At 38.7% G+C, this 25,034-nt stretch overlaps 1 protein-coding gene across 5 annotated transcripts in view; it reads right to left on the bottom strand.

Annotated features, from left to right (window-relative positions):
* The window catches only part of CSTF2 (cleavage stimulation factor, 3' pre-RNA, subunit 2), a 35,514-nt gene extending 10,651 nt beyond the window's left edge, over window positions 1–24,863 (bottom strand). For 2 of the 5 annotated variants that reach the window (XM_015567790.1, XM_015567788.1), the window contains exons 1-15: window positions 24,730–24,863; window positions 23,570–23,648; window positions 22,632–22,801; window positions 21,823–21,959; window positions 21,284–21,403; window positions 21,032–21,169; window positions 18,510–18,633; window positions 14,789–14,854; window positions 13,068–13,130; window positions 10,791–10,850; window positions 10,013–10,154; window positions 9,066–9,241; window positions 8,486–8,778; window positions 4,049–4,159; window positions 3,201–3,326 (exon numbers count right to left, since the gene is read on the bottom strand). In XM_015567790.1, coding sequence (XP_015423276.1) covers window positions 3,204–3,326; window positions 4,049–4,159; window positions 8,486–8,778; window positions 9,066–9,241; window positions 10,013–10,154; window positions 10,791–10,850; window positions 13,068–13,130; window positions 14,789–14,854; window positions 18,510–18,633; window positions 21,032–21,169; window positions 21,284–21,403; window positions 21,823–21,959; window positions 22,632–22,801; window positions 23,570–23,648; window positions 24,730–24,787 — 1,860 coding nt within the window. In that variant the 5' untranslated portion in view covers window positions 24,788–24,863 and the 3' untranslated portion in view covers window positions 3,201–3,203. The remainder of the gene's footprint in view (window positions 1–3,200; window positions 3,327–4,048; window positions 4,160–8,485; window positions 8,779–9,065; window positions 9,242–10,012; window positions 10,155–10,790; window positions 10,851–13,067; window positions 13,131–14,788; window positions 14,855–18,509; window positions 18,634–21,031; window positions 21,170–21,283; window positions 21,404–21,822; window positions 21,960–22,631; window positions 22,802–23,569; window positions 23,649–24,729) is intronic. The other 3 variants (XM_015567791.1, XM_006769699.2, XM_006769700.2) reach the window with 3 other exon arrangements.
* Between the last annotated feature and the right edge of the window lie 171 nt (window positions 24,864–25,034).

Raw genomic sequence — 25,034 nt, 5'->3', positions numbered from 1 at the left:
GCTGGGTGTCCCCTGTCCAAGCCTGACGCCTCTGGCGGAGGCGTCAGGCCTGGGCAAGGGGCCGATCAGGCGGTCGGTGTGTGATGGGGGTCTACGCCTCTGGCTGAGGCTTCAGGCCTGGGCAAGGGGCCGATCCTGCGATTGGAGGGTGATGGGGGTCAACGCCTGAGGGCTCCCAGTATGTGAGAGGGGGCAGGCTGGGCTGAGGGACACTCCCCCCCACACCCAGTGCACAAATTTCGTGCACCGGGCCCCTAGTTATACAAATAACAGGAACCAGGTACAAAAACAACATATTGTATGATTCCATTTAATGAAATATCCATAGTAGGCAAATCTATAGTAACAGAAAATGGATTAGTGGTTGATTATAGCTGAGGGAAGAGATAAATCTGGGGACAGGGTATGGAGTTTCTTTTTGGGGTGATGAAAAGTCTTAAAATTGATTGTGGTAATGATTGCAATTCTATGACTACATTGAATAAAAAGCTTTAAATAGGCAATTTGTATAGTATGTGAATTATATTTCAGTAAAGTTGTTATTCAAAAAATATATATAACCTGGATTGGGGTATCAGGGGAGCATGAGTAAAGGAAAAGAGGAAACAGGATCGATTGGCTAAGACTTGATCATGTTGAAGCTGGTACCTGGAAGTTTATTATTCTAGTCTCCCTACTTTTGTATATGTTTAAATTTTATATATTTAAAATAAATTTAAATAAATAAGACAAAAAATAAATTGTATAGAACTATATGCACAGAAATCAATATAGCTTTTAAAAAAATGGTTAAATTGAGTAAGGTCTATCTATAGTCTAGTTAGCAGTAATGTGCCAATGTTGACTTCTTGGTTTTGTACTGCAGACCAAAAAGCTGGAAGGGTACATAAGGTACTATTTTTCTAACTTACTGTGAATTTACAATTATTTAAAAATAAAAGGTAAACAAAAAAAACCTTGTCCTGTGGTTTATGTGCAAGGCTTTGAATTGAGATATCTCATAAGTATAATGAACGAATTTTCAGAAACATATCTACCTCCATTACCCCCAAATAATAATTTCCTCACATTATAGGAAATGCCTTCTCTGGCATAAATAAATTAGGAAAAGTAAAAGAGAGGAAGTTCTTTTTATCTGTTCCTCTGAATACAATAGGTACTCTATACTTTTACTGAAAAAAAAAAAAGAATGTCTTGGGTATGTAAACTACAAAATTAAAGTACTACCCTGGCCAGTGTGCACTCAGTGGTTAGAGTGTCGTCTCTTGAACCAAAGGGTCATTGGTTCCATTCCCAGTTAAGGGCGTGTACCTGAGTTGCAGGTTTGACCCCCAGTCCCAAATGGGGCGTGTGCAGGAGGCAATCAATTGATGTGTCTCACACATAGCGATATTTCTTTGTCTTTCCCACTCTCTTTTCTTTCCCTTCTACTGTAATAATCAATGGAAAACTAGTCTTGGGTGAGGATTAACAAAAAAAAATAAGTTAAATAAAAATTAAAAATAAAAGAAAGTACTGCTCATACCAAAAGTCTAGCTAGGCGTTCATCTATGACAGATATGATGTTTATTTCCAGTCCAGATGTTTTAATGATATTACAAATACAGATTAAAATACAATGTATTTAGCAAAGACTGCTAATTAGTGTAAATGAGTTCACTATTATATGATGATACATGGGTGAAAATTATAATATGAAGGGGGTAAAAAGTAGAAATTCAAAATGTGATATCCCAGCTGGTATTGGGACAATGTGAATTTTAAACTGTTTTTAGAAAACAGAATTAGTTATGAAATAGAAGTTGTTGGGGAAATATTTTTTAAAGGAAACACCAATACATGTAATCAAGTTAGGTCACATGGTTATGATCTCTTTTACTTGACTGATGAGAAAGAAAAATAAGGGCAGCAATGTACAGCCATCTCTCAAATGTATAGGGACTGATGATGACGGTGGAAATTCACTACCTTAATTATGTGCTGTAATAGTTCAATCTCTAAATATTTAATATAAAATAAATACTGGAAACTAAAACATTTATACATTTTACTGAAATGCTTTGTATTTTTCCCATTTTGATGGGACAGTTTGGAATAAAATAACACAACTGATTCTGGAAGGATATATACCAAACTATATTTAAAGGTTATGTCTGCTCAAAAGTTACTAATTATCTGAGATGCAAATCAAAATGACAATGAGGTACCATCTCACACCTGTCAGAATGGTTATCATCAACAAATCAACAAATGACAACTGCTGGCAAGGATGCGGAGAAAAAGGAACCCTCGTGCACTGCTGGTGGGAACGCAGACTGGTGCAGCCACTATGGAAGACAGTATGGAGTTTCGAAATATTTAACTAGCAAGATCAGGTCATTTCGCATGTGTATAGTGTTGAAATGTGATTCCCACACTCAGGGGGAGCAGAGAGAAAAGTAAGAAGAGGGGCACCCAGAGAGGTTAAGAAACTTTCCAAGAGAGGAGCCAGGAGCCCGGACTGGAAATGATAGAATGAACCTGACTTCCCATGACTCCAAATCACCCCTCATTTACTACTAACCTGAGAGTAAAGAGAATAAGACCCCACCCCATACACCAAGTGCACATTTTTAAAAGCTAGAAAGAATCCCTACCGAAATAAATCTAATCATAGACAGAATGTAGGCTTGGGCATAATTTTCTATAAATACTGACTTTCACCAAAAAAGGTTGTTGAATTTACCAGTATTGTCAGTAATTTACTAATTGCTATTACATAACAATAATAATGTATCCAGCATGAGTGAGGGGGTGGGGAGTCTATGGGGGGATGAGGACACATATGTAATACCTTAATAAAGAAATTAAGAAGAAATAAAGGTTATGTCTGGAAATCGAAATTAAGGAAGCAGAGCTTTTTATCCCGAATTTTTTATATTTCTCTATTTGATTAATTTGGTTAAATTGATTGCATGTTCCTTTGCCATTAGGAAAGAAAGGTTAAAAAAGATTACACCTAATTCAATAGCTGAACAAATGCTCTGTAGCCTTCTGTTGTCCTGACAGGAGCTGACCTACTGAAGGGTGGAGAGAATCTTGCCAAGAGGAGCAGGCTGCAGAGAATCTTGGTATCAGGAGAGTCTTGTTGCTTAGGGTTGCAGTATATACCCCAAATGCACAAAATTTTTGCCGGACTCAGGCCAGGTAAGTCTGCTCACCTTTCAAGGTGCTCCAGTGGACTTCTGTATTTGTTCCTTTAAGATCAGGATACTCTGCCTCTGTTCGGGAGGCAGCATGGCGATCTGGTCTGCAGTCAGTTGAAGAACCTGCATGATCAAAGCAGCCTGTGAAGAGAAAAAGAAAGGTAGTGAGTTTTAATGATGGCAGTTTTAAAAACCCCACAAAACACCACACCCGCTTTGGTCAAAAAGAAAGGATATTTCACACACAGAAAACAGCCCTCCACAAATCAACCCAAACCAAATAAACAAACAAAAACAACAATAGCAGCTGGTGAGAAAAAGCATAATGAAAAGCACAAGCACAACAATATCTAAGATTAGAAGACTCAAAACAGACATCTTTGGAACCCAAAGTTCTTGCAGACTAGAGTGGTATCTGTGAGCCCTGGGAAGTTTTCAGTTTTTCATCATTTTGAACGTCTCTCCTTTTCTCAAGTTTCAGCCCTTCCAGCAGACATGAGTTCCCCACAATGGTCAAATATAGAAACAGAAATATAGTTGTAGTGGATCTGCTACTGTTTTTCAGGGAGAAGGTAGAAAGGGGGAGAAGAAAGAGATCTGGATTTCCAGGTCTATCTGGCCTGCACACAAAAACTGCTATTGGCAGATGAGTCTGAAATGTAAGATAAGCTTCCATTTAAATACATCCATTTAAGGATTTTAGGACTGACCCATAAATCTTCAGGTTAACAAGATCATAAAGAGTTCTAAGAGTAAACACCACTTCCAAAGGGACTCTGAAAATCCAGGACTTGCACATGTTAACTAAAAACAGGAGTCAAAAGAATTTGTGCACACGGAGGCAGTCGGGCAGCATTGTTTACCTTCTCATGGTCCTGTGGAGTGACTTGGTTCTGGCCAGGACTAAAGCCACCAGGCTGGCCTCCACCCTGCATACTGGCTCCTTGCATGCCTGCCCCCTGCATGACTGGGACCTACGTGCACAAAGAGAGAGGAGGAAAGAGATTTTTGCAATGTCTCATATAGGCAGACAGAATCCAGTAACAGCAATGTTTAAAAATATGATCTGAGTATGGATATGAGTAAGAAAAGCAAATTAATGTTTCTTAAGATCATTTCCTACTGCTAGCAATGGCAGAAGGCAGGGTTTAGGCAGAGGTCAATTAACATGTTAGATACATTTGCTTACAACAGCTCCAGCATCAACAAATACCACATAGCACAACTGGATACCATCAAATCAAGCAAAATTCAGCCACATAAGCACAGAGAAAACAGAGCATCCTGGAAAGTAGTGTTCAGTGGAAACAGAAATGAAAGCTGACAGATTTTAGAGATAATGGATGCTGGTCCACTGGGGAAGCTACATTCACAGGGATACCGCCTACCTCTAGTTCAATCAGACATAGGTTGTTCATCCCAAAGGGCCCTATCCCACAAGTAAGGCAGAGACGATCCTAATGGCAGAGGCAGAAAGGAGATGGGAAGGCCTCTGGGGAGAAGGCTGCTATTAGCCCAACATTTGTTTTTTTGTAACTTTCCAGAGAGAATATGCAGCAGATGCTAAATGCACACCAAGAAATATGTATGACTGACCCAAATTAAAAGAACAAAGTGCAATTATAACATACTTATTGATATTTAAGATCTTTGGTGAGTTCAATCTTTGAAAACTACCAGAACCCAGGAATAGGCCTCAGAGTGCCGGGAGCCGGTCCATCCTTGCTGTTTCAAGGGACCTGGCATATTTGGCATACTGTTCTTAATATGTTTGGTCACCTTCTTGGCACTATGTGTTTTAACCAAGGTCACCTCTCTGAGAAAGGTTGTTTCCCCAGGTAGGGATTTTCCCCTGAAGTTAGGGAGGGAATAAAACCTCTTAACTGCCAGGCAGGTAATTAATACCTGGCTACAGAACTTGGTTGGAGAACCTAGACAGAAACCGGCTGAAGAACCCGGCTACAGAACCTGGCGACCGAACCTGGCTGGAGAACCTAACGAGAGAACATGGCTACAGAACCTGGCTGGAGAACCTGGAGAACCTGGCTGGAGAACCTAGCAAGAGAGCATGGACACAGAACTTGGCTGGAGATTGTGGCTAGAGATCCTGGCAAGGCTGCTGATCAACTGAACGCTGTCTCCGTGTCATTCCTTCTTCGCCGACTCCGTCCACACCTTTGGGGGCCCCTGGACCTGCTGGGGTTGGACCCCAGCATCAGAGCACCTAGAATAACTTAAATAATCCCTATGCTGAAGTTATGTTTACATTCAGGCATTCACCTAGAGTTTAGGTACTCTTATTAAACATAATTGTTAGCAAACTTGTTACCTGCTTCCCCAGCAGATTAGAAGCAGCAAAGCATAGAAGAAATGACAGACTGTAAGGAGCAGATACCACAACAGCAATATGAGGAGCCAGGTGACAGCCTGACAGTGAAGGAAACTAGAAACCAAACAGGAAATAACTCTGCTTTCTATTACAGCATGTACAATAATGGCTACATTTAATGGTGCCCTTGAGTAGTCAAAATGATTAAAATAAGTTTTTGTATTTTGTTTAAGAAAGGAAGGAAGCATAATACACAAAGTTACTTTTCATTTGACTAGTTAAAAATTTGGTAGAATAGTTCTATTATCTACAACATTCATTTACATACATTAACTCACTAGACACTAGAGAGATGAAGCATTAGTATGACTTTATACAAATTGCTAAAATATTATCACTTCCTGGTCTTTAGTGATACTGAATCCGCAGATGAGTCTGAAGTTTCATAATCTGTTATAGACCTGAAACATCTTCAAGAATAACCTTTCTGAAGCTTCAGTCAATACTAATTTGAAGTATTGTAATGTGATCTAATCATTCACTAATTGCCATGTAAAGTTTCCAGGAGCACCTATTCCAGGCAGGCAATAATATGGGTGACTACACATCTAGGTTTGCCCAAGACAGTCCCAGTTTATGCTTCTGTCAAAGTAAATACTGACAGCACTCTCACTCTCAAATGTGTCCCTGTTTGATGAGAAGTTATATAATTCCTCCAGCAATAATAATCCTTTTACTGATGACTTTCCAATTTACGTGTAATGGAGGTAATTTTAAAATCTGATTTAAAATGCTCAATTAAGGATATACTGTTAAGTAAAAAACAAGGCACAGAACAGCAAAAGGAAAAAATATATATGTATATTCATATTTGAAAAAATAATATATATTAGTTGCTAGAATGATACATTAAAAATATAATAAAAGCAATTATCTATAGGAGATGGGGGTCACAGGGGAGACAGGTACAGGGGAAGAAGTGAGGTTCTTATTGTATATCTATTATATATGAGTGAATGTATTTTAGATATTTAATTATACATGTTCACATGGACTCAAACCATTTTTAAAAAGGTTAGAACATAAAATTTTTATTTTCACTACCTCATCTAATTAGCTTTATAGAATCTACTAATGGAAACGATATAAGTCTAATATTACAGAATAATGATTTCAACCACTAGCAGAGATAACGAAGCAAGACATCATCTAGAAACAGTCTTCCAACCACTATTTTCAGTGTCTTTCTCCACAGAATTATCGACAGAATTATCTAAACACATCATGTAGTTATTTGCTGTCTGTCTCCCCAACTAGAATGGAAGTCCATAAGAACAGGGACTTCTTTTTTCACAATGCTATATCCTTATTACCTGTAGTTCTCTTTGGTACAGAGTAGGTGCTCAATAAATATTTGTTGGATGACTGAATGAACACATAAAATCATTTTTATTATGAGGCTACTGACCATAGAGGGCACAGTAAACATCGAGGTCCATGAACACATTTTTAAAAAATACAACTTGAGAAAAAATAGGGGATCCTATTCTTTGCTCTGCCACTTTTTAGCTGTGTGAATTTAGGTAAGTCACCTGAATTCTTGGGTTTCAGTTTCCAAACCTACAAAATGAGAGAACATAAAATCATTTTTATTATGAGGCTACTGACCATAGAGGGCACAGTAAACATCGAGGTCCATGAACACATTTTTAAAAAATACAACTTGAGAAAAAATAGGGGATCCTATTCTTTGCTCTGCCACTTTTTAGCTGTGTGAATTTAGGTAAGTCACCTGAATTCTTGGGTTTCAGTTTCCAAACCTACAAAATGAGAGAACTGGATGACTGACATGTTCCATTAGTTCTGACACATTCTCTCACTGGCTGATTTCTTGTTATCCCTGGGCACAAAGGAACAAGAAGACATGCCTACTTCTGAGTCTCAGTCTCTCTCTCTCTCTCTCTCTCTCTCTCTCTCTCTCTCTCTCTCTCTCATACACACACTCACAGAGGAGGGGAGGAACGCACAGAAGCATATGAAAGGGAAAAGAGAGACAGAACTACGTAGAGAAAGGAGGAAGACACATATAGGAAAAAGAATGGGGTAGGGGCTAGAGTGAGATGAAGGTTCTAGCATATAAAAACTCAGGGAAGAAAAACACCATCACACAACCAACTGGGGTGAAGAGGGAGGAGATGACAACACACAATCAAAGACAAACATATGCTCTCATAGGTGGAGACAAAAAAGAAAGCAGAGGTAAAAATTCAGTTCCACAGGTTTTAAGGTGAGCATTAGTAAACTGCCTTTCATACTCACTGTTCACTTAGGCTATGCAATGAAAGAAAATTAAAACAGGTTTCTGCAAACCGAAGATTATCTAAATGACCACTAAGAACTCTTCATACACTTTAGTGCAGTGGCTCTTAAGGGTTGTGCATTAGAATCGTTTAGGAGTTTTTCAAATGACCCATGTCTAGATTCTATGGATATGATCTTTTAAAAATATTTTTTTTTAATTTAAAGATTTTTAGAAAGGGAGAGAGGGAGAGGGGGGGGTGGGAAGAGGGAGAAGAGAGGGGGATTTGTTGTTCCACTTATTATGCATTCATTGGTTGATTCTTGTATGTGCCCTGACCGGAGAGTAAACCCTCAACCTTGGCGTATTGGGACAATGTTCTAATCAACTGAGCTACCCAGCCAAGTCCCAGATATACTCTTTATCTGCTCTGAATGAAAAAGCTCCTGAAATTGTGAGACAAGGTTGCTCTCTTGGACTATAATCCTGTTAATCAGAAATCACTATCCTAAGGGACAGAGAAACTACAGGAAGGGAGATTCTAATCTTCCCTTTCTAACAAGCTGTGAAATAGCCCAAATCAAATAAAGCAGTAATAATCAGGCTCAATAATCAGTTTCAGAATAGATCAAGATTTCACATAGAAGCCAGAAGTGAATGTGTCATACATACCTGTCTGGATCCCTGGGGGCCAACTGCCCCCATGTTAATTGGATTGGGACCCTGGATTCCACTAGGTATAGGGCCTCTAGGGCCAGGGACTGGGCCCCTTGGATCCATGCTTCTGACCTCCATCCCCCTGACTTCCATTGCACGGGCCTCCATCGCACGGGCCTCCATCGCACGGGCTTCCATTGCACGTGCCTCCATTGCACGGGCCTCCAATCCTCTGGCATCTAATCCTCTTGCCTCCATGGCTCGTGCCTCCATCCCTCGTGCGTCCATGCCTCGGGGATCTCTTCCACCTATAAAGTAAGGTCCAAGAAAAACCACTGTGTAGCTATTCACCTTTACTGCAAGAAGAATCAACAACCTAAGAAAGACAGAAATCAATTCCTCTAGCCACATTTCCCCCGCCCCAATTACAGGAGACTGCTTTCTCCTCCCATTTCTCAGATTTGCAGATAAAACTTAAAAATGCCTGCTAACCCTATTACCCCAGCATTCTTTATCCCAGATTAGAGCCCAAGATAGCTGGCTTTATCATCAACCCACAACTACCTGTCAATGTTGTGATGTGGTCTGCCCTTACCTCTGCCATCCAAGGGTGGACCTCTCTGATCTAGCATGGGTCCTCTTGGCTCTGCCATTAGAGGTCTGGGCTCGGCTAATGGCCCTCCCCTCATCTCATGTGGGGGCGGGCCACGATTGTCATGGCCAGGGACATGGTGCATGGGTGGACCCTGATGAGGTGGTCCCAGGTAACCTCTACAGATGGAAAAAATTATTTTATTTTAAAACAGAACCTAAAAATAAGACAAAAGTATCAACCAGAAGATCAGTAAATAAAAATCAGACAAAGAACTTATATAAACACCAGTCTATGAATGCTAAGAGAATAACACCAAACAGATTGAAAAAAAAGCTATAGAGATATAAATCAACATATTCTAGAATTTCATATTTGGTCAGGGTACTCATAATTAAAGAGGACTTAAAGTGGATATCCATTATATATAATGAGTATGCAGTATAGTGCTTAAGAACACTGTTATCATATGGGCTCAAATCTAGGCTCCATCACTTATTAGCTGTGTGATCTTGGGCCCATTTACTTAACTTCTCCATGCCTTGGCTTCTTCATCTGTAAAATGGGACTGATACTATATCAACCTTACAGGTTCACGTGGATTTAATGAGATGATCCAAATTCAGTACTCAAAGTAGAGTCAGAGGCATAATTCTCATGAATATAAATTGTTTTAGTATGATTATTACTGCCATTATTAATATTACTACTACTAATAAGCAATATAAGTTTTTCTGGCCTGGGTATGTATGCTAGAATTTCTAATTTCTGAAGATGCAAGTTGTCATGGTTAGTTCAAAATGACATACTCAAGTACACAGTTCTGTCCAAGGAGAAGTGCTTAGTCTTGAATAGCAGCCAAGAAGCATAACTGGTATGGAAAGACTTTGTTCTCAAAGCAAGGGAAAATTCTGATTCCTCTAAGCTTTTCCTTCTGTGTCATTGCTTACCTAGGCTCTACCTCTCCAGTTACAGAAAGTAAAGTGCCCCCACGTGGGTCATTTGGAGCATCTCCTAACAGACCTCGAGGAGTTGGGACGTTGGCAGGCAAGGGCCCACGCTGCATAGCTGCTCTGGGATCTTGCATCGGCACTGATAGGGAAACAAATGGGGAGTTACTGCTGTGAAGGACACAAGGAAACAAGAAATGACTCTATACACCACTGACAACATAATTCAGACACCTTAGAGCGGGTGAAACCTCACCACAGAAGACTCCTCTTGCAGTTCAAGAACAGAAGCAGGGTGTAAGCAGAATCTGTGCCATGTCAGAGGTATGGATGGAATTATATAAAGAGCAAACTGGGGAGGAACCTGCCAAGGACTAGTACTGAAACCTGAAGAAACTTATGGTTTTCCTCATAATCAACCCTAGTTCAAGGACCAGAGTCACAAAAAAGAGGTAGGGTCTCGGAATATGTGAACACTGCCATGGCTCTGCAAGAACCTGCTGTCTCCTTACAGACTGCTATTCCATCCAAGCCTCCTGACACCAGTAGGGAGGGAGTACAGCCTCAGACAGATGCCCATATCATCCATGTTCCCTGCCCTGTGTGAAGAGGTCAATCTTAGGCTTGTGGCCCCAACAGGAAAAAATTTAAAAACAAAAACCCAAAACACTACCCTTTTGGGTTCTGAATGTGAGGATGACTGACAAGCAGCCCTTGTCCTCTCAATGTCCCACCCTGAACACACAAGCAAAAGGAAACCCACAGATACAATGGGTACCTTGAACTCGCTCAATTGATGCAGGCCCGGCGGGTCCCACAGGCGAGTGCTGTAGGGTTCCTAGGTAAGCAGTAAGTTGAAAAGGAGAAAGAGCAGACACTTAAAATAGCTTGAACATGCATGCAGAGACATACACATACAGACACTGGAGATTTATATGTGTGAGTTAAAAAGTCAAGAGTTCATTAGTTTGCCTAGGCTATAAAATCTTCCTAAACTATGTTAGCATCTTTGGTTCTGCTTTCATCAGACTGCTTCCAAAGCCGAAGCCTGTGGGACACTGATTTTACTGGGGCAGGTTTAACCAGCCACTTTCCATTTTTACCTCTGCTACTATGATTCCCCCTAAATCTCCTTAGAAAAGAAAATATAAAAAGGATGGTTTTGAATTTCTATTTAGGTAAAGAGTATAAACATATTTCATATGTAAAAAATAAAATAACTTATACTGAATGTGAAGGCAAGATTTATTCTGGAGAGGCCCATAACAGAAGTACCAAATGGGGAAATACAGTAAATGATCTTTAGACAAGGAAAGAAAGTATCATTCCTCAAGACATACTCTGTCACTGCAAGTCTTTCATTATAAACAAACACCATGACAACAGCAAACAAAGACTAATGAGATGACAAAAGCACTAACACTAAACAAAGGTGGCAGAAGGCATGAGGAAGTATCTTCTTAAACATCTCACGGTCTCCTTTCACCATTATAAATGTGCCAAAGAAACAGGAAAAGACAAACTAGGTATAAATGGAAAGATTCTTGCTTCCTCTGCTGGATACTGAAGGAAAACCATGAAGGGAAACTCATCTCACTTTCTCTCTTCATGAAGACAGCCTTGAGATGCCTTCAAAACTCGAGCCATTTCCCTGTTAACTTTTGACCAGAAAAATGAAGATAACTATAGCAGAAAGGAAGATGTCTTGTGGAAGTATATATTAAAAAGCTATAGCTTGAATTATGGCTTGGCGGAGGTAAAAGTATGACTAAAACCCCAATTCCTTCAAACTACTGCAAAAATACTTAAGGTTTATACACAATCTATTGATTAGCTGATGGGGGTGGGGCACAATTGCACAAAAGCATGGAATACTCAGATGAAGTATTTAGCCAAGAGCTTGTCCTACTATCAACCATCTGACAAGTTTATTAGTTGTCACTTCAGTAACCAACCCCAGTGTATATAGACAAGGAGTAAGTATATAGTCCTATTTCTTAATATTTTGCTTAAAAATAGGTTTTGCTTATAGGCCACATGCTAAGAATAACTTCAGCTTCTCTATGCTTGTCCAAAGAAAATATTTTGGAAGTTCATAGAGGTGGTAAGGATTGACAAAAAGAGGATTCTAGGATCAGAGACTTTAGAATCTTAGCTCTGTCACTTACTAGCTGGAAGAGAAGATGAGTGCCCCAAGTCCAGTCCATGTGACTCAGATATCGGTATTTACTTACCATGTCCCCTTCAGTAAGGGATTCAAAACTCTGAGCTTCCATCTCTTTACGTGAAAACTGAAGTGCTGCTACCTAACTCACAAGGTTGTTTATAAAAATTAAAGTGCCTGACCTATAGTATGCACTCAATTTTATTGTTAGCTCCCTGTTTTCTCACTATCTCTCCTCCTAATGTTGTTTTTAACTGAACCACTGCATTTTCTTTTTCTTCAAACTCTAGTAACATAGAGAATTAATGTGGAGATTTCATAGTGCTTAATACTGTGGTATCCAGTGTTACTGCCATCAAGTAGATATCACAGACCTTTGGGCCCCTCCCAGTATTCTCTGGGGTTTCAATTTAGTCTTCTACATAATCAGCCACACATTACATGCTCATTAACATTCCTTACTCAATCAACAGATATCCATAGAGGAAGAGCAAACATGTCAGTAGAATCATTATAGACTATCAGGAAAAGGTGATATGAATTAAATGTCAACAAAGGATCCTTTGCTTCATCAATTCTTGTAGAGCTGGGTTCTGAATCACTAGATGGAAAGTACAGACCAGAGGTGTCAAATTGAATTTTCTGCAATGATACAAATTATCTGTATCTGTAATATCCATTAGGGTATCCACTAGCCCCATGTGGCCATTGAGCAGTTGTAATATGGAACTGAATTTTAGATTTTACGTAATTACAATTTAATTGAAATTACTTTAACATTCAAATATGTTGAAGTATATGTGGATAGTGGCTGCCACATTGCCATCTTAGTGCAGATATAGAACATTTCCAAGTCCAGTCCACATTAATCAGATATTACTACCTATTTACCTTGTGCTCGTTCCATGGGCACTGGTCCACTTCCTGGCATTCCAACCTGGGCCGGCATCCCTCCTAGAACATAAAGGGCAAGAAAGAAAACACAAACTACAACAGTGGGGAAACAATTAGCACGGTGGCTGAGTTAACAAATATCCTCTTTTTGCCTCACAGACAGAAACCTAAAAAGGCAGGTAACTACCATCAAACAATGTAGTTATATAGAAGATGGGAATTTGTTAAGCTTCAGTGACAGAAAAGTGAATTAATCTCCAGTAGGAGGCATGCAGGAGGCAGCCAATTAATGATTATCTCTCTCTCCCTCTCCCTTCCTCTCTGAAATCAATAAAAAATATTTTAAAAAAAAAGAATTACCCTGCCATGCGTGTGCAGGAGGCAACCAATCACTGTGTCTCTCTCATCCCTGTTTCTGTCTCTCTCTTTCTCTCTCTCCCCCCCCCAACCCCCTTCCACTCTCTCTAAAAATCAATGAAAAAAAATGTCCTCAGAAGCCCCCTTCCCCCCCTCCCTCTCCCTCCGACTCTCTCTAAAAAAAAAATCAATGGAAAAAATATCATCAGGTGAAAATTAACAAAACAAACAAAAGATTTACCCTGTCTTGCAAACTTTCAAATGTCTTGAACATTCACACAAATGAATATCTGTTTATGGTCATCAGAACTCAAAACCCAAGTCTGTTTTATTTGTAAACAAAAAGGTCCTTTGCCCTATTTATATATTTGTGTTATATTTTCCAGAAATTCAGAAATGAAGTTACTGAGTAAATTATGGGCACTATATTTTGTTTTGTTAGGACTTTACCAAGAGCCCTGGCCTGATGGCTCAGTTGGTTGGAGCATAGTCCTATGCACTGAAGGGTCTTGGGTTTGCTTCCCGGTCAGGGCACATACCTGGGTTGCAGGTTCGATCCCCTGATCAGGGTGCGTATGGGAGGCAACCCATCAATATTTCTCTCTCACATCAATGGTTTTCCTCTCGCTCCCTAAAGTTAATAAAAACAAATTCTTGGGTGAGGATTAAAAACAAACAAACAAACAAACAGAACTTTACCAAGAGTTTTCTCCATTTCAGAAAATCCCATCACTGATGTCAAAGTACTTCTGGTATTTGTCAGAAAGACATACCTGTATCTGTCTACATTTGTAGCTTTAACATTCATGATATAGGTGCAAGCATCTGACTACTACCTTTTGCTTTCTAGTATAGTTTTGTCCGAATAATTGTATATTAAAAATATTTTGTTGCCCTAACTGGTTTGGCTCAGTGGATAGAGCGTCAGCCTGCAGACTGAAGGGTCCCAGGTTCGATTCGGTCAAGGGCATGTACCTTGTTTGCGGGCACATCCCCACTGGGGGGTGTCCAGGAGGCAGCTGATTGATGTTTCTCTCTCATCGATGTTTCTAACTCTCTATCCCTCTCCCTTCCTCTCTGTAAAAAATCAATAAAATATATTTTTTAAAAATTTTGTTATAAATTAGTATATTTTATCTTATCCTTTATGTTATGCTTAGGACATTATACTGATTTTATTTTATTTTTTGAAATCATGTTAGGTAGGTTATATGTTCTGTGCATTTCACTTCAGGATATTAAAGAGTCACTGCAATGTATCTATTAGGAAAAGGGGCCAAAGATAGAATTGAGAACCACTGGTCTATTCTAACCAGTATGATAACAGTATGATAACTGCTATACAAAAAATAATCATTTACCACAAGTCCTTGTCTGGCCCTTTCCACATAGAAATTCTTCTCTTGTCCTCAAAAGAACAACATATGCTGCAAGTGGGGAAAATAGACAAGCTCAACTATTTGCAGTCATTAGTACTTACCTAAAATATCAAGTACACTTCACATTCTCTTATTCCATTTAACATACCAGGCATCAAAGAGCCATGGATACAAAATACCTGAACTGGTGCTAGGCCAAGCCCTGCTACTAAGTGTGATTATGAACAAGTTATTTGATGAAATTAATGTATATCCAGGCTTCCCCATATGTAAAGTGAAGGAGTTGGCCTACACCAGTGTGGTTCTTAGAGTATAGTCCTCAGACAAGTAGCATCAGCATCACCAGGGACTTGTCAGAACTGCAAATATTCAGGGCCCTACCTCGGACCTGCTGAATTAGAGTCTGGAGGTGGGGACCTGCAATTTGTGCTTTAATAAGCTTTTTTGGTGATTCAACTTCAAACTAAGTTTGAGAATCACAGGTCAAATTGATTTCAGAGCTGTCTTACAGCCATAACATTTTATGATTTATTCAGACCACTCACCAAAACAATACAAAGATAACTATCTGAAGAAAGTGGTGGCAGAAAGAATTATGGGCATCATTTCTCATGTTATAAATGATCACATAACGGCACTTTTATTGTATCACTTGCTTCTCAGAAGTGGAATTGGTGGGTCAAAGTGTATATGAATCTTTAATGTGCGACTTTCTTAAAAGGTGGAAAAACTTCACCTTTCTGGCAGCAATGTAATTAATGATACCACATTCCCCATCAAGAGTGTCATCTCTCTTTGAAACTTTTGCTGGTTGGATGGGTTTAAGTAAAGCAAAATCCTGCTATTTAACTTGCAGTCCCGACTATAAATGAATTTGTTCTTATTGCCATTTGGATTTGCTCTTCTATGAAGTGCCTATTCATTTTCTTTGCCTACTTTCCTAGTAGGTTATTCTCGCTTCTCATGAACTGTCAAAGAGCTTTGTAAGGGTACCTCAAAAATCTTAGTAGTTTTAAGTTTTAATAACTTCATAAGTATAAATGCTATACACTCACCAAAAACATCACTTGGAAATTCATTTACTCTTAACTTAATTCCCTCTTCTTGATATCTTTTTTAAAAATTATTTTTCTAATTCTTTAAAACTAGGACTTAAGATTCACTTATTCTTTAATAATATAGGCATTTAAGGATATTCATTTCCTTGCATACCACTTTTATTATTTCCCATAGTTTTTTATATGAAGTGTACTACTTTTTGTTCTTTTAGATAATTTATAAATTTCTACTTTTTTCTTTAATTCAAGAATTACCTAGAGTATGTTCCTAGTACAAGTTTTTTCCAGTCACCATTTATTTATTTATTTATTTTTAGTTTTATTGGCTTAAATCAGAGAACACAGCCTGTAAAATCTCTGTATTTTAAAATTTGTTTTTATTTTATGGCTAAGTACATGGCCAAGTTTTTTTCTTTACTGTGCCATGGTCATTTCGGGGGGGAGGGGGAAGTGTGCATTCTGCAGTCAAAAGATATAAGGCACCTTCTATATATTATATCAAGCTTATTGATTCCATTATTTTATTCCCTTACATCCTTACTTATTTTTTGTCCACTAACACAATGCTACTCAAAGTGTGGTCCACAGACAATGTCGATCCACATTCTGTGTTAACAGTTCATGACAATGTAAGTATAGAAATGGAGAGCAGTCACTTAGAAACCTTTATAGCAATGTGACATTGCTGTAACATCTGAGTGCATGGTCGTCACACTTGGCTCAGAGTATTTGGATGATTTTCAACTCGTAATGAGCTGCATATGTCATGGCTTGCAGACTTGTCAGGTGTAGTAGGACCATATTACAACTATTTTAAGGTAAATTATTCACTTACAATTCATAATATATAAAATACAGGATCTATTTTTGTCACTGAAAGATAATTTAAATTTAACTGTAACATTATAGGACAGTGATGGCGAACCTTTTGAGCTCGGCGTGTCAGCATTTTGAAAAATCCTAACTTAACTCTGGTGCCGTGTCACAAAGAAAAATCAACCAAAAAAATGAGTTCGCTTGTCACCTCTGACACGTGTGTCATAGGTTCGCCATCATTGTTATAGGATAAATGAAAATTGTGGGTTGCTGAAATTTCTTTAAAAATCCCTTCTTCTGTCCTTTGTCCACTTGTCTCTGTACAAAACAGAATGATTTAGATTCAAATTATCCCCCATGAGTAGTGACGCAATCTAACCCAGATTAGATAAATTAATAAGAAGATTGCTTTAAAAAAACTTTTAATATTGATATACAGTATGTGTTCATACAGGTGTTTCACATAGGGAATCTCGATTTCATGCATACCTTTAGTTACAATTACTGAATGATGAAAATCTACAAAAGTAACAGCAATACTATATTAATTCCTATATATACAATTTCAATGAACAAATTAAGTTTTTAAAATTCTTTTTTCCTTTTGTTCTTTGGTCTGATTATATTTATTAATTTTAGAAAGAGAGGAAGAGACAGACTGAGAAACATCAATTTGTTGTTCCATTATTTATTTGATTCATTATTTGATTCCTGTATGTGCCCTGACCAGAGATGGAATGCACAACCTAGGTGTATCAGGAGGATACTCTAACCAACTGAGCTACCCAGCCATGGCCTGGTCTGATCATATTTAATGAAATGGGATTTTATGTCTGTTAAATAAGAAGAAATATGTCCATGTATTCTGTGTTTTTTTCCCCATTATGTTTTTACCCTAATCTAACAGTCTCTGATTTCTAATGGAAGAATTCAATCCATTCACATTTAGTAGAATAATGACTATACAAGATTTTATTCCTTCCCCCTTACTCTACTTTTATTATTACTTACTTCACAATATCATTTTATTTTTCTCTGTATTTGCTGGCTTGCTCTAGTTTCCATTCATTCCAATTTTCCTTTTATTAATTTGGAAGTTTTACTGTACCTTTCCTCTTTACTGTCCTTTTCCCTGCTCTCATAAGATCTGTATATAAGAAATCAATTATTTCTTCCACCTAGGACAGTGGTCGGCAAACTCATTAGTCAACAGAGGCAAATATCAACAGTACAACAATTGAAATTTCTTTTGAGAGCCAAATTTTTTAAACTTAAACTATCTAGGTAGGTACATTGTTATTAACTTAATTAGGGTACTCCTAAGCTGGCCTTTGCTAAAAACGTCCTCAATCTGACTGAGGTACGTTCGTTGAGGTCAACCCCAATTAACTTAATAAACTTTACTTTTGTCACCTGCACGCGATTTGCAAACGCGACTAGCACTAACCACTGCACAATGAGATTGCTGACTGGCTCACTCAACTCGTGCATGAATTGCGCTCGCCTCCCGTGGCCCGACTGACACCCCCCACTTCTTCTAACGCCACTTCTTCAAAATAGACTTGCCCAGGCCGAAAACTGACTTCTGCACATGGGCCACAAAGTTTCAATGGCACTGTCTGTGTGCGCCCACACATGGTACTTTGTGGAAGAGCCACACTCAAGGGGCCAAAGAGCCGTATGTGGCTCGTGAGCCGCGGTTTGCCGACCACTGACCTAGGAGATATATTTCCTGGTTGTGTATTAATTTTATATCAAGATCTATCCCATTTGCAATAAAAAAACTTTAGCAAAATACCAAAATGGTGAAGACTCTAAATGCAACATACCACCGGGAGCTAAGGCACCAGGGCCAGGTCCTGTTACAGCAGTTGGTATTTGTCCTGGTGCTGGAACTCCAGCCTGCATAGAAGCTTGCATCAAAGGAGGTGCACCATTGACATGCATGCCACCCTGACCAGGAGAAAAATCAGAGTATGTAGACATCTCAGTGGAGACTCAACACACAAAGTCTATGACCTTAAAGAACTCTTCAAGCTGATAACCCAAATATTCTACCAAGAATCCTTTTTGTATAGCATGTCTCATGCAAACTTTGAACAGAATATGCAATACACATGAAAAGCCTGGTTATAATACAGTTAAGATGGACCGTATTCTAAAAGCCAAGACTGACAAAACTTATTTGTGTGTTGAGGCTACATGTAGCACCTATGGTTGACTTCACGACTGGGACCTAGCAACAAGAGTAAAAAAAAAAAAGGTGCCTAGGAGACTAGGACATTTTTATAAAGAAACTGCTGGCACTCTGAATTTTTAAGATGAAATTTTAAAAATCTGACCAATGTTTTCTCATCCCTGTCCTGAGATATAATTCTGGTTTGGGGGGAATATTAATTTTTTAAAGCTACATTAAAGCTCCTGGAGGGAAAGGGATTGTTTTCATTTATATATTCCCCAAAGAAGTGAGCAGTCCTTTGGAATAGAAAGAGCTTAATAAAGAAAGAGTAAAAACTAAGTTATATTTTTTAAAAATCACATATACTCTCAGAGAACACAAACAAAACTCTCAAACAGAACACTGTATTAAAACAGGTTATGAGGCCACACAGAACCAGGTTTAGATCCTGGATGTGCCACTTATGCTATTTTTGGACCAGTTAACCTCTCTGGGTCTTAATTAATTTCATTGTATTTCTGAAAAAATGTTTAATTACAGTAGGGGTTAGCAAACTATGGCCCATGAGCCAAATCTGGCTTGCTGCCTCATTTCATAAATAAAGTTTTATTGGAACACAACCACGCACATTTGTTTAAGTATTGTCTATGGCTGATTTCAAACTCCAATGGCAGAGTTGAGTAGTTAGGAGAGATTCCATGGCCTGCAAAGCCAAAAATATTTACTACTGGCCCATTTACAAATGTTTGCTGACTCCCGCCTTAAACCTCTGTATCATCTACGTAAGTGGTTTGCCTCTGTCAATCTGATAGGTAAAAAACGTTAGATTTTTGTACTTTCTGTTTACATTTCCTTTTTTTTTTGAGGTTGAACACTTTCCCATATGTTTAATACATATTTGTATTTCCACTTTCGTGAACTGTTTATGTCCATTGCAAACTTTTCTACTGAGTCATTGGTAATTTTATTACTAGTTTTAGATCCTTATAAGTGCTGGAAATATCTACTTTCCAGCACTTATAAGGATCTAATGATAACTTTAAATTCTCTGGAGCTGAGAAATATGTGATTTGCTAGTTTCTTATTTCTGTGGAAGAAAGTGACAAGAGTGTATTTTCTGCTCTTAGAGTATCATGAAAAATTCCAGATATATAAATTATATGGTTAATAAAATTAACTACACAGCTTAGGAAATAAATTATATACACAACTGAAGTATCCCATATGGTCCTCCTTAACTGCACCCTGTGTCGCTTTCTTAGCCACTTCAGAAGTCTTACTGGTGTTCTGAAATGTTTTGTAAATTATATACTGAACATAGTCTTTGTAACTCACTCAACATATATTTGGGATATATGCAGATACATGTATCCCATATTTTGGGAATGCTTTCACATTCACTTATTTCCACTTCTGTATTTGTTTTTAAGTTATCTGTGTTGATACCATGTATCCTAGTTCATCTTAACTGCTGTATAAAATTGTTTTTGAAAGTCATTCATTGTGACAAATATAGTTTAACTGTTGCAGAGTATATCATATTTTCTTCATTCTTTTGCTGATGTACATTTAGAATGTTTCTAATTGTTCACTGTTATACTGTGGCAACAAACATGCTTCAAGATGATTAAAGGCTCTTAAATAATAACCCTGTTGTTCACACGTGTGGCAAATATTTTTTCCCAATTTGTCATCTGCCTTTGGTATTTATTTCTTTTCCTCCATAAAGAATTTTTTCAGTTTTCAAATGTACTGATTTTCTATGGCTTCAGGGTTTTGTGTAACACTTAGAAAGCTAGGTTTTTACTTTTTTCATTGGTAAGAATGGAGATAATAAGAGTGCCACCTCATATAATCACTGTATTAAATAAAGTATTAAATTATACAGTGTATATAAAATAACAAAGTACCAACCACAGTGTTATCCATGCATAGACACACAAAATTAGCTTATAAAAGGGGTGTACAAGAAGGACTTCTTTGTTTACGAACTTGGCATCAAATCTATATTCATTCAGATGCCACATAGTCTGCAACCTGGAAACTGCCTTTATGCCTGGAAATTGAAATTACCATCTCTGGCTCTGGTCCATTCTTCTTTCAATATATCCTCCTAAAAAGAAAATGACATTCTAAGACAGATAAAAGAAACGTTAAAGGGTAAAGACATACCATAGGCTGGGCCCCAGGAGCCTGAGGATTCTGCTGGTTCATTGGCACACCGGCTCCTGAGGGAGGCCCAGCACTGTGGACTGGCTGAGGATTGCCTGCCATCAGTGTTGGGATATTTGTCTGTCGATGCAGAATTTTCTAAAAAGTAAAAAGACAAATCTATGAACTGTCTGTTTAACAAAACAATCAAGTAGTTCCTACCCCTCTCAAGGTTTACCTCAGTATTTCCACAAAAGAACCAGTAGCACTCACCAGGGCGATCTCTGGATCCACAATTCTCATCACTACCTGTGCTTGTAGCAAAGCATAAGCCAGTTGAGGGTTTTGGAGCAACATGTTCCGTGCTTCCTGGGGACTATTCTGGACACAAAGCTGAAAAGATACACAGAATCATCATCAGGTTCAATACTTATTGCTTAGAAATCAATAGTGACTTAGAATTATTCCCATCAGAGAAATGCAATGGTTTTTGCATAGCACACAAAATTCTGTCACAGCAGGCAAGAGAAGGAAGAGGCATTTCAAATACCATAATACAATCATTTAGGAAAAAATTCACATTTTAATATCTACATCTGATATCTATGGGCCACAAAAACCCAGCCAGATTATGTTGGTGTGGTTTGTGTACAAAAATGGGAAGCTCTTTGCACAAAATAGTAAAGGTGCAAGAAATGGTGGTCAATAGGCACACCTACTTGAGCTCAGGGAATCACTTCCATTTACTTCATCAATAACTCTTGAAAATTTGATGTGATTGGATTTATTCATAATTTAATGCCTCCTCCCACCTTCATCTGTTTCATCAGCTCAAACATCTGCTCCGGTGGAAGACTGGCAACTGCTTTGCTAATGGACTCAGGGGCATCCTCAGGGCTGATGGTCTCTCCATAAGGTGACTCAATGACAGGGGCACCAGTGCCAAGGCCTGATCGGGAAGAAAGTACAAAAAGTTAAAGAGGCAAAATAAAGAGCTAAATCATTTCAAATATCTACTTTCCAGCACTTATAAGGATCCGATGATAACTTTAAATTCTCTGGAGCTGAGAAATATGTGATTTGCTAGTTTCTCATTTCCGTGGAAGAAAGTGACAGAGTGTATTTCCTGCTCTTAGAGTAAAGCTGGGGCTAGGATCATATAGTTGAACAATGTTAACCTAAATTAGGGATTAAGCATATCAATTTCCTTTGACAAGTAATTTCCAAAGCAAAAGGTTTAAACAGAAAAAGATGCTAATTTCAAAATGGAATTTCTGGATCTACCACCTCATAAAAAAGCCATAAGAATACCTTAGCGTCTCCACCAGCTACAGATCTGGCAACATAGTTACTGGAGTGGAAAACACCAAGGACATATTTAGTACTACTAATCACTTGGTGGCCTGAATTCATCTTCAAATGGAATTAACTCCTTAGCAACTGAAGGTCTTCTAAAGTCAACTTTACCTTGTTTCTCAAAGATATACACTTCCCCAGTGCAGGTACCTCAGGTGGGTCAAGTAAAGAAGCTGTGTGGATAACCATTTAAGCAGATGCTAAAACATACCATAAATGGAAAATCTTCATTGTTACATCTCTACTAACTTGGGTTCATACTCACTCTTCAGTTCTTCTTTGTTCTTTTCACTGGCAGCATTATCCACTCGAAGCGCTCTTCCACTGAATTCACGTCCATTCAGGTTTCTCATGGCACTAAGTGCTGTCTCTTGGTCTTGGTATTCACAGAAGCCATAACCCTTTGGCTTTCCTGTCTCCCTATCATATACCAACCTGAAGAGCAGAACCAAGTATCAAGCATAACTGTTACATACACACAGGGATCCTGCAAACATTGCCATGTTCCAATTTGGTGAACTGTAAGCCAAGTAACTATCAGTCTGACTGCCTCACTGAACTATGTTTTAAACAATGAAAAATTTTATTTTAAAATTACAATTGACATTCATAAACATTTTAAAAAATGAATCCCTCTCTCAGCTCAGTTGACAAGATAGGACAGGTCAAAAGGATCAACAGTGAAGGGGCTTGCTCAATTTGGTGTGGTAGAAAAAGTCCACACCAGCAGTGTTGTCAGAAGAAGTGACAATCACAGGGGTGGTTGGGTAGGGAATGCTCACAACTCCACTAGCCTAAGGTTGTAGTCATTGTTAGAAAAGGCACTTTTTTTTTTGTTTGACTGTGTGTATGTGCAGCAGATTCTGGAGAAAACTCGAACCAGTTACACATACCTGGCTGACGCTAAAGCTGAACATATGTGCATAGGAAACATAAAAGGGGCCCAGGAGAGAGTAAACCCTGGGCATACTTGAAAATGGTATGAACTCTGAATGCTGCCTGTATTCCCCAAAATGTATCTTTTAGTAAAAACGAATGTGAATTGTATGGTCTGTGAACTACATCTCAATAAAGCTGTAACAAACAAAAAAACCCCAGAAGAATGCATGTACAAAATCATCAGTAAACCTTGACATTATTTCTAAGGGCCAAATTTGTGGTAATTTTTAAGAAACTCCTACAAATAGCAAAAGAGAATCATACCTGAAACTAACAACGGGTCCAACCTCAGAAAAGATGTCCTTTAACTGCTCTTCAGTAGCTTCATATGGAATGTTTCCCACTAAGGAAGAAAATAGATAACATTAAAATTCTGAGTTTGTAACCTAGATCTTTAGTAAGAAAATAAACAGTATTTTCTTATATCGTGCAAAATATAACAACTGGCTCAAAATACAGTGCTCCTCCAATCCCAGTTCCATGGTACTCTCTTAGACAGGATTTCAATTTTTGCTGACTTTAATTGCACGAGAAATAAACCACTGAGACTAAATACAAAAGGTGTAGACATGCCTAAATGTCAGTTCACAGACTGATTAGACTAGAGTTAGATTTTCTTTAACTTTGGTGAAAATACTTAGGCATTGGTATTTACCTGAAGGTCTGCAAGTCTTATCAATAACTACTAAAATAATCTATACTGTAATTTTTAAAACCGGCTCATATGTCCATATTCACACACACACACCACAAAGGAGAAAGGCCATGGATGTAGTGGAAGATGTTTAAAATTATTCTGTACTGCTTTGCCATGGCCCTTCCAACAGTGCTTTAAAATCAGCACACATACATAAAAACAACTTATTTCGGAAGATTACTTAGAATAGATTCGACGCTCCTTAAAATTTCTTTGATGAGGTCTTAATCGTTTATACATTCATTCATTTACTATCCACCTTAAGACGCCAGGTGGCCCCTACCACCATCAACGAACTAAAATGTAAGGGGCTTTAAGCACAGAATGGAAGCCCTTATAAGAGGGTGGAAGTGGAGTCAAGTATAACCTCGGCACAATATGTTCTAAAATAGATTAAAAGTAGTATGGGACCGTTGCTAAGCGCCCTCGCTTCTAGAAAACAACTGAAGCGAGAAAATCAATGAAAGGAGAAACGCATAGAAGCTGAACGCTAGTTTAACTTCCTTAACCACATCGTGGAAAGGCTGCTAAACCGCGGGAGAAGGGGAACATCATTTTACCCTCGAGTCCATCAGCCTGGCCGCCCCACAAGAAAGGCAGGTAAGAGCTGTACCCCTGACCTATTACCGCTTCCCAAAGCGATTCAAGATGGGCAGGGGACGTTCCTCGCTGCTCCCTGCCTCTTTCTGTCCCTTCCTGATGCTTGGCAATACCTAATTCCTCTTACCGAACACCGAACGTAGAGAACGGTCTACCGCTGGATCTCTCACATTCATACCCGCCATAGCTCTCTTCCCGTGGCTTCCGGTTGCCCGGGCACCCTTCCGTACTGCGCACGAGCCTAACGACCAACACGCTTCCGTACAGCGCGTGAACAGCAAACGCCTGAGCAGGGCTGACGCAAGGCACCTTCCCTGGCGTCATTGCATCACGGGAGGCGTGTCTTACGTGTTCTGTAGCGTAAACTCTTGGTCTGGGCTGCAGCCCGAGAATAACTCCCTTCAAAGCCGGATTCTTGGCGTTTCCGGGAGA

This window comes from Myotis davidii, unplaced genomic scaffold, assembly GCF_000327345.1.
Source record: "Myotis davidii unplaced genomic scaffold, ASM32734v1 scaffold2004, whole genome shotgun sequence".
In the NCBI taxonomy this organism is placed as follows: Eukaryota; Metazoa; Chordata; class Mammalia; order Chiroptera; family Vespertilionidae; genus Myotis; species Myotis davidii.
This window is presented reverse-complemented; position numbering and strand designations above follow the sequence as displayed.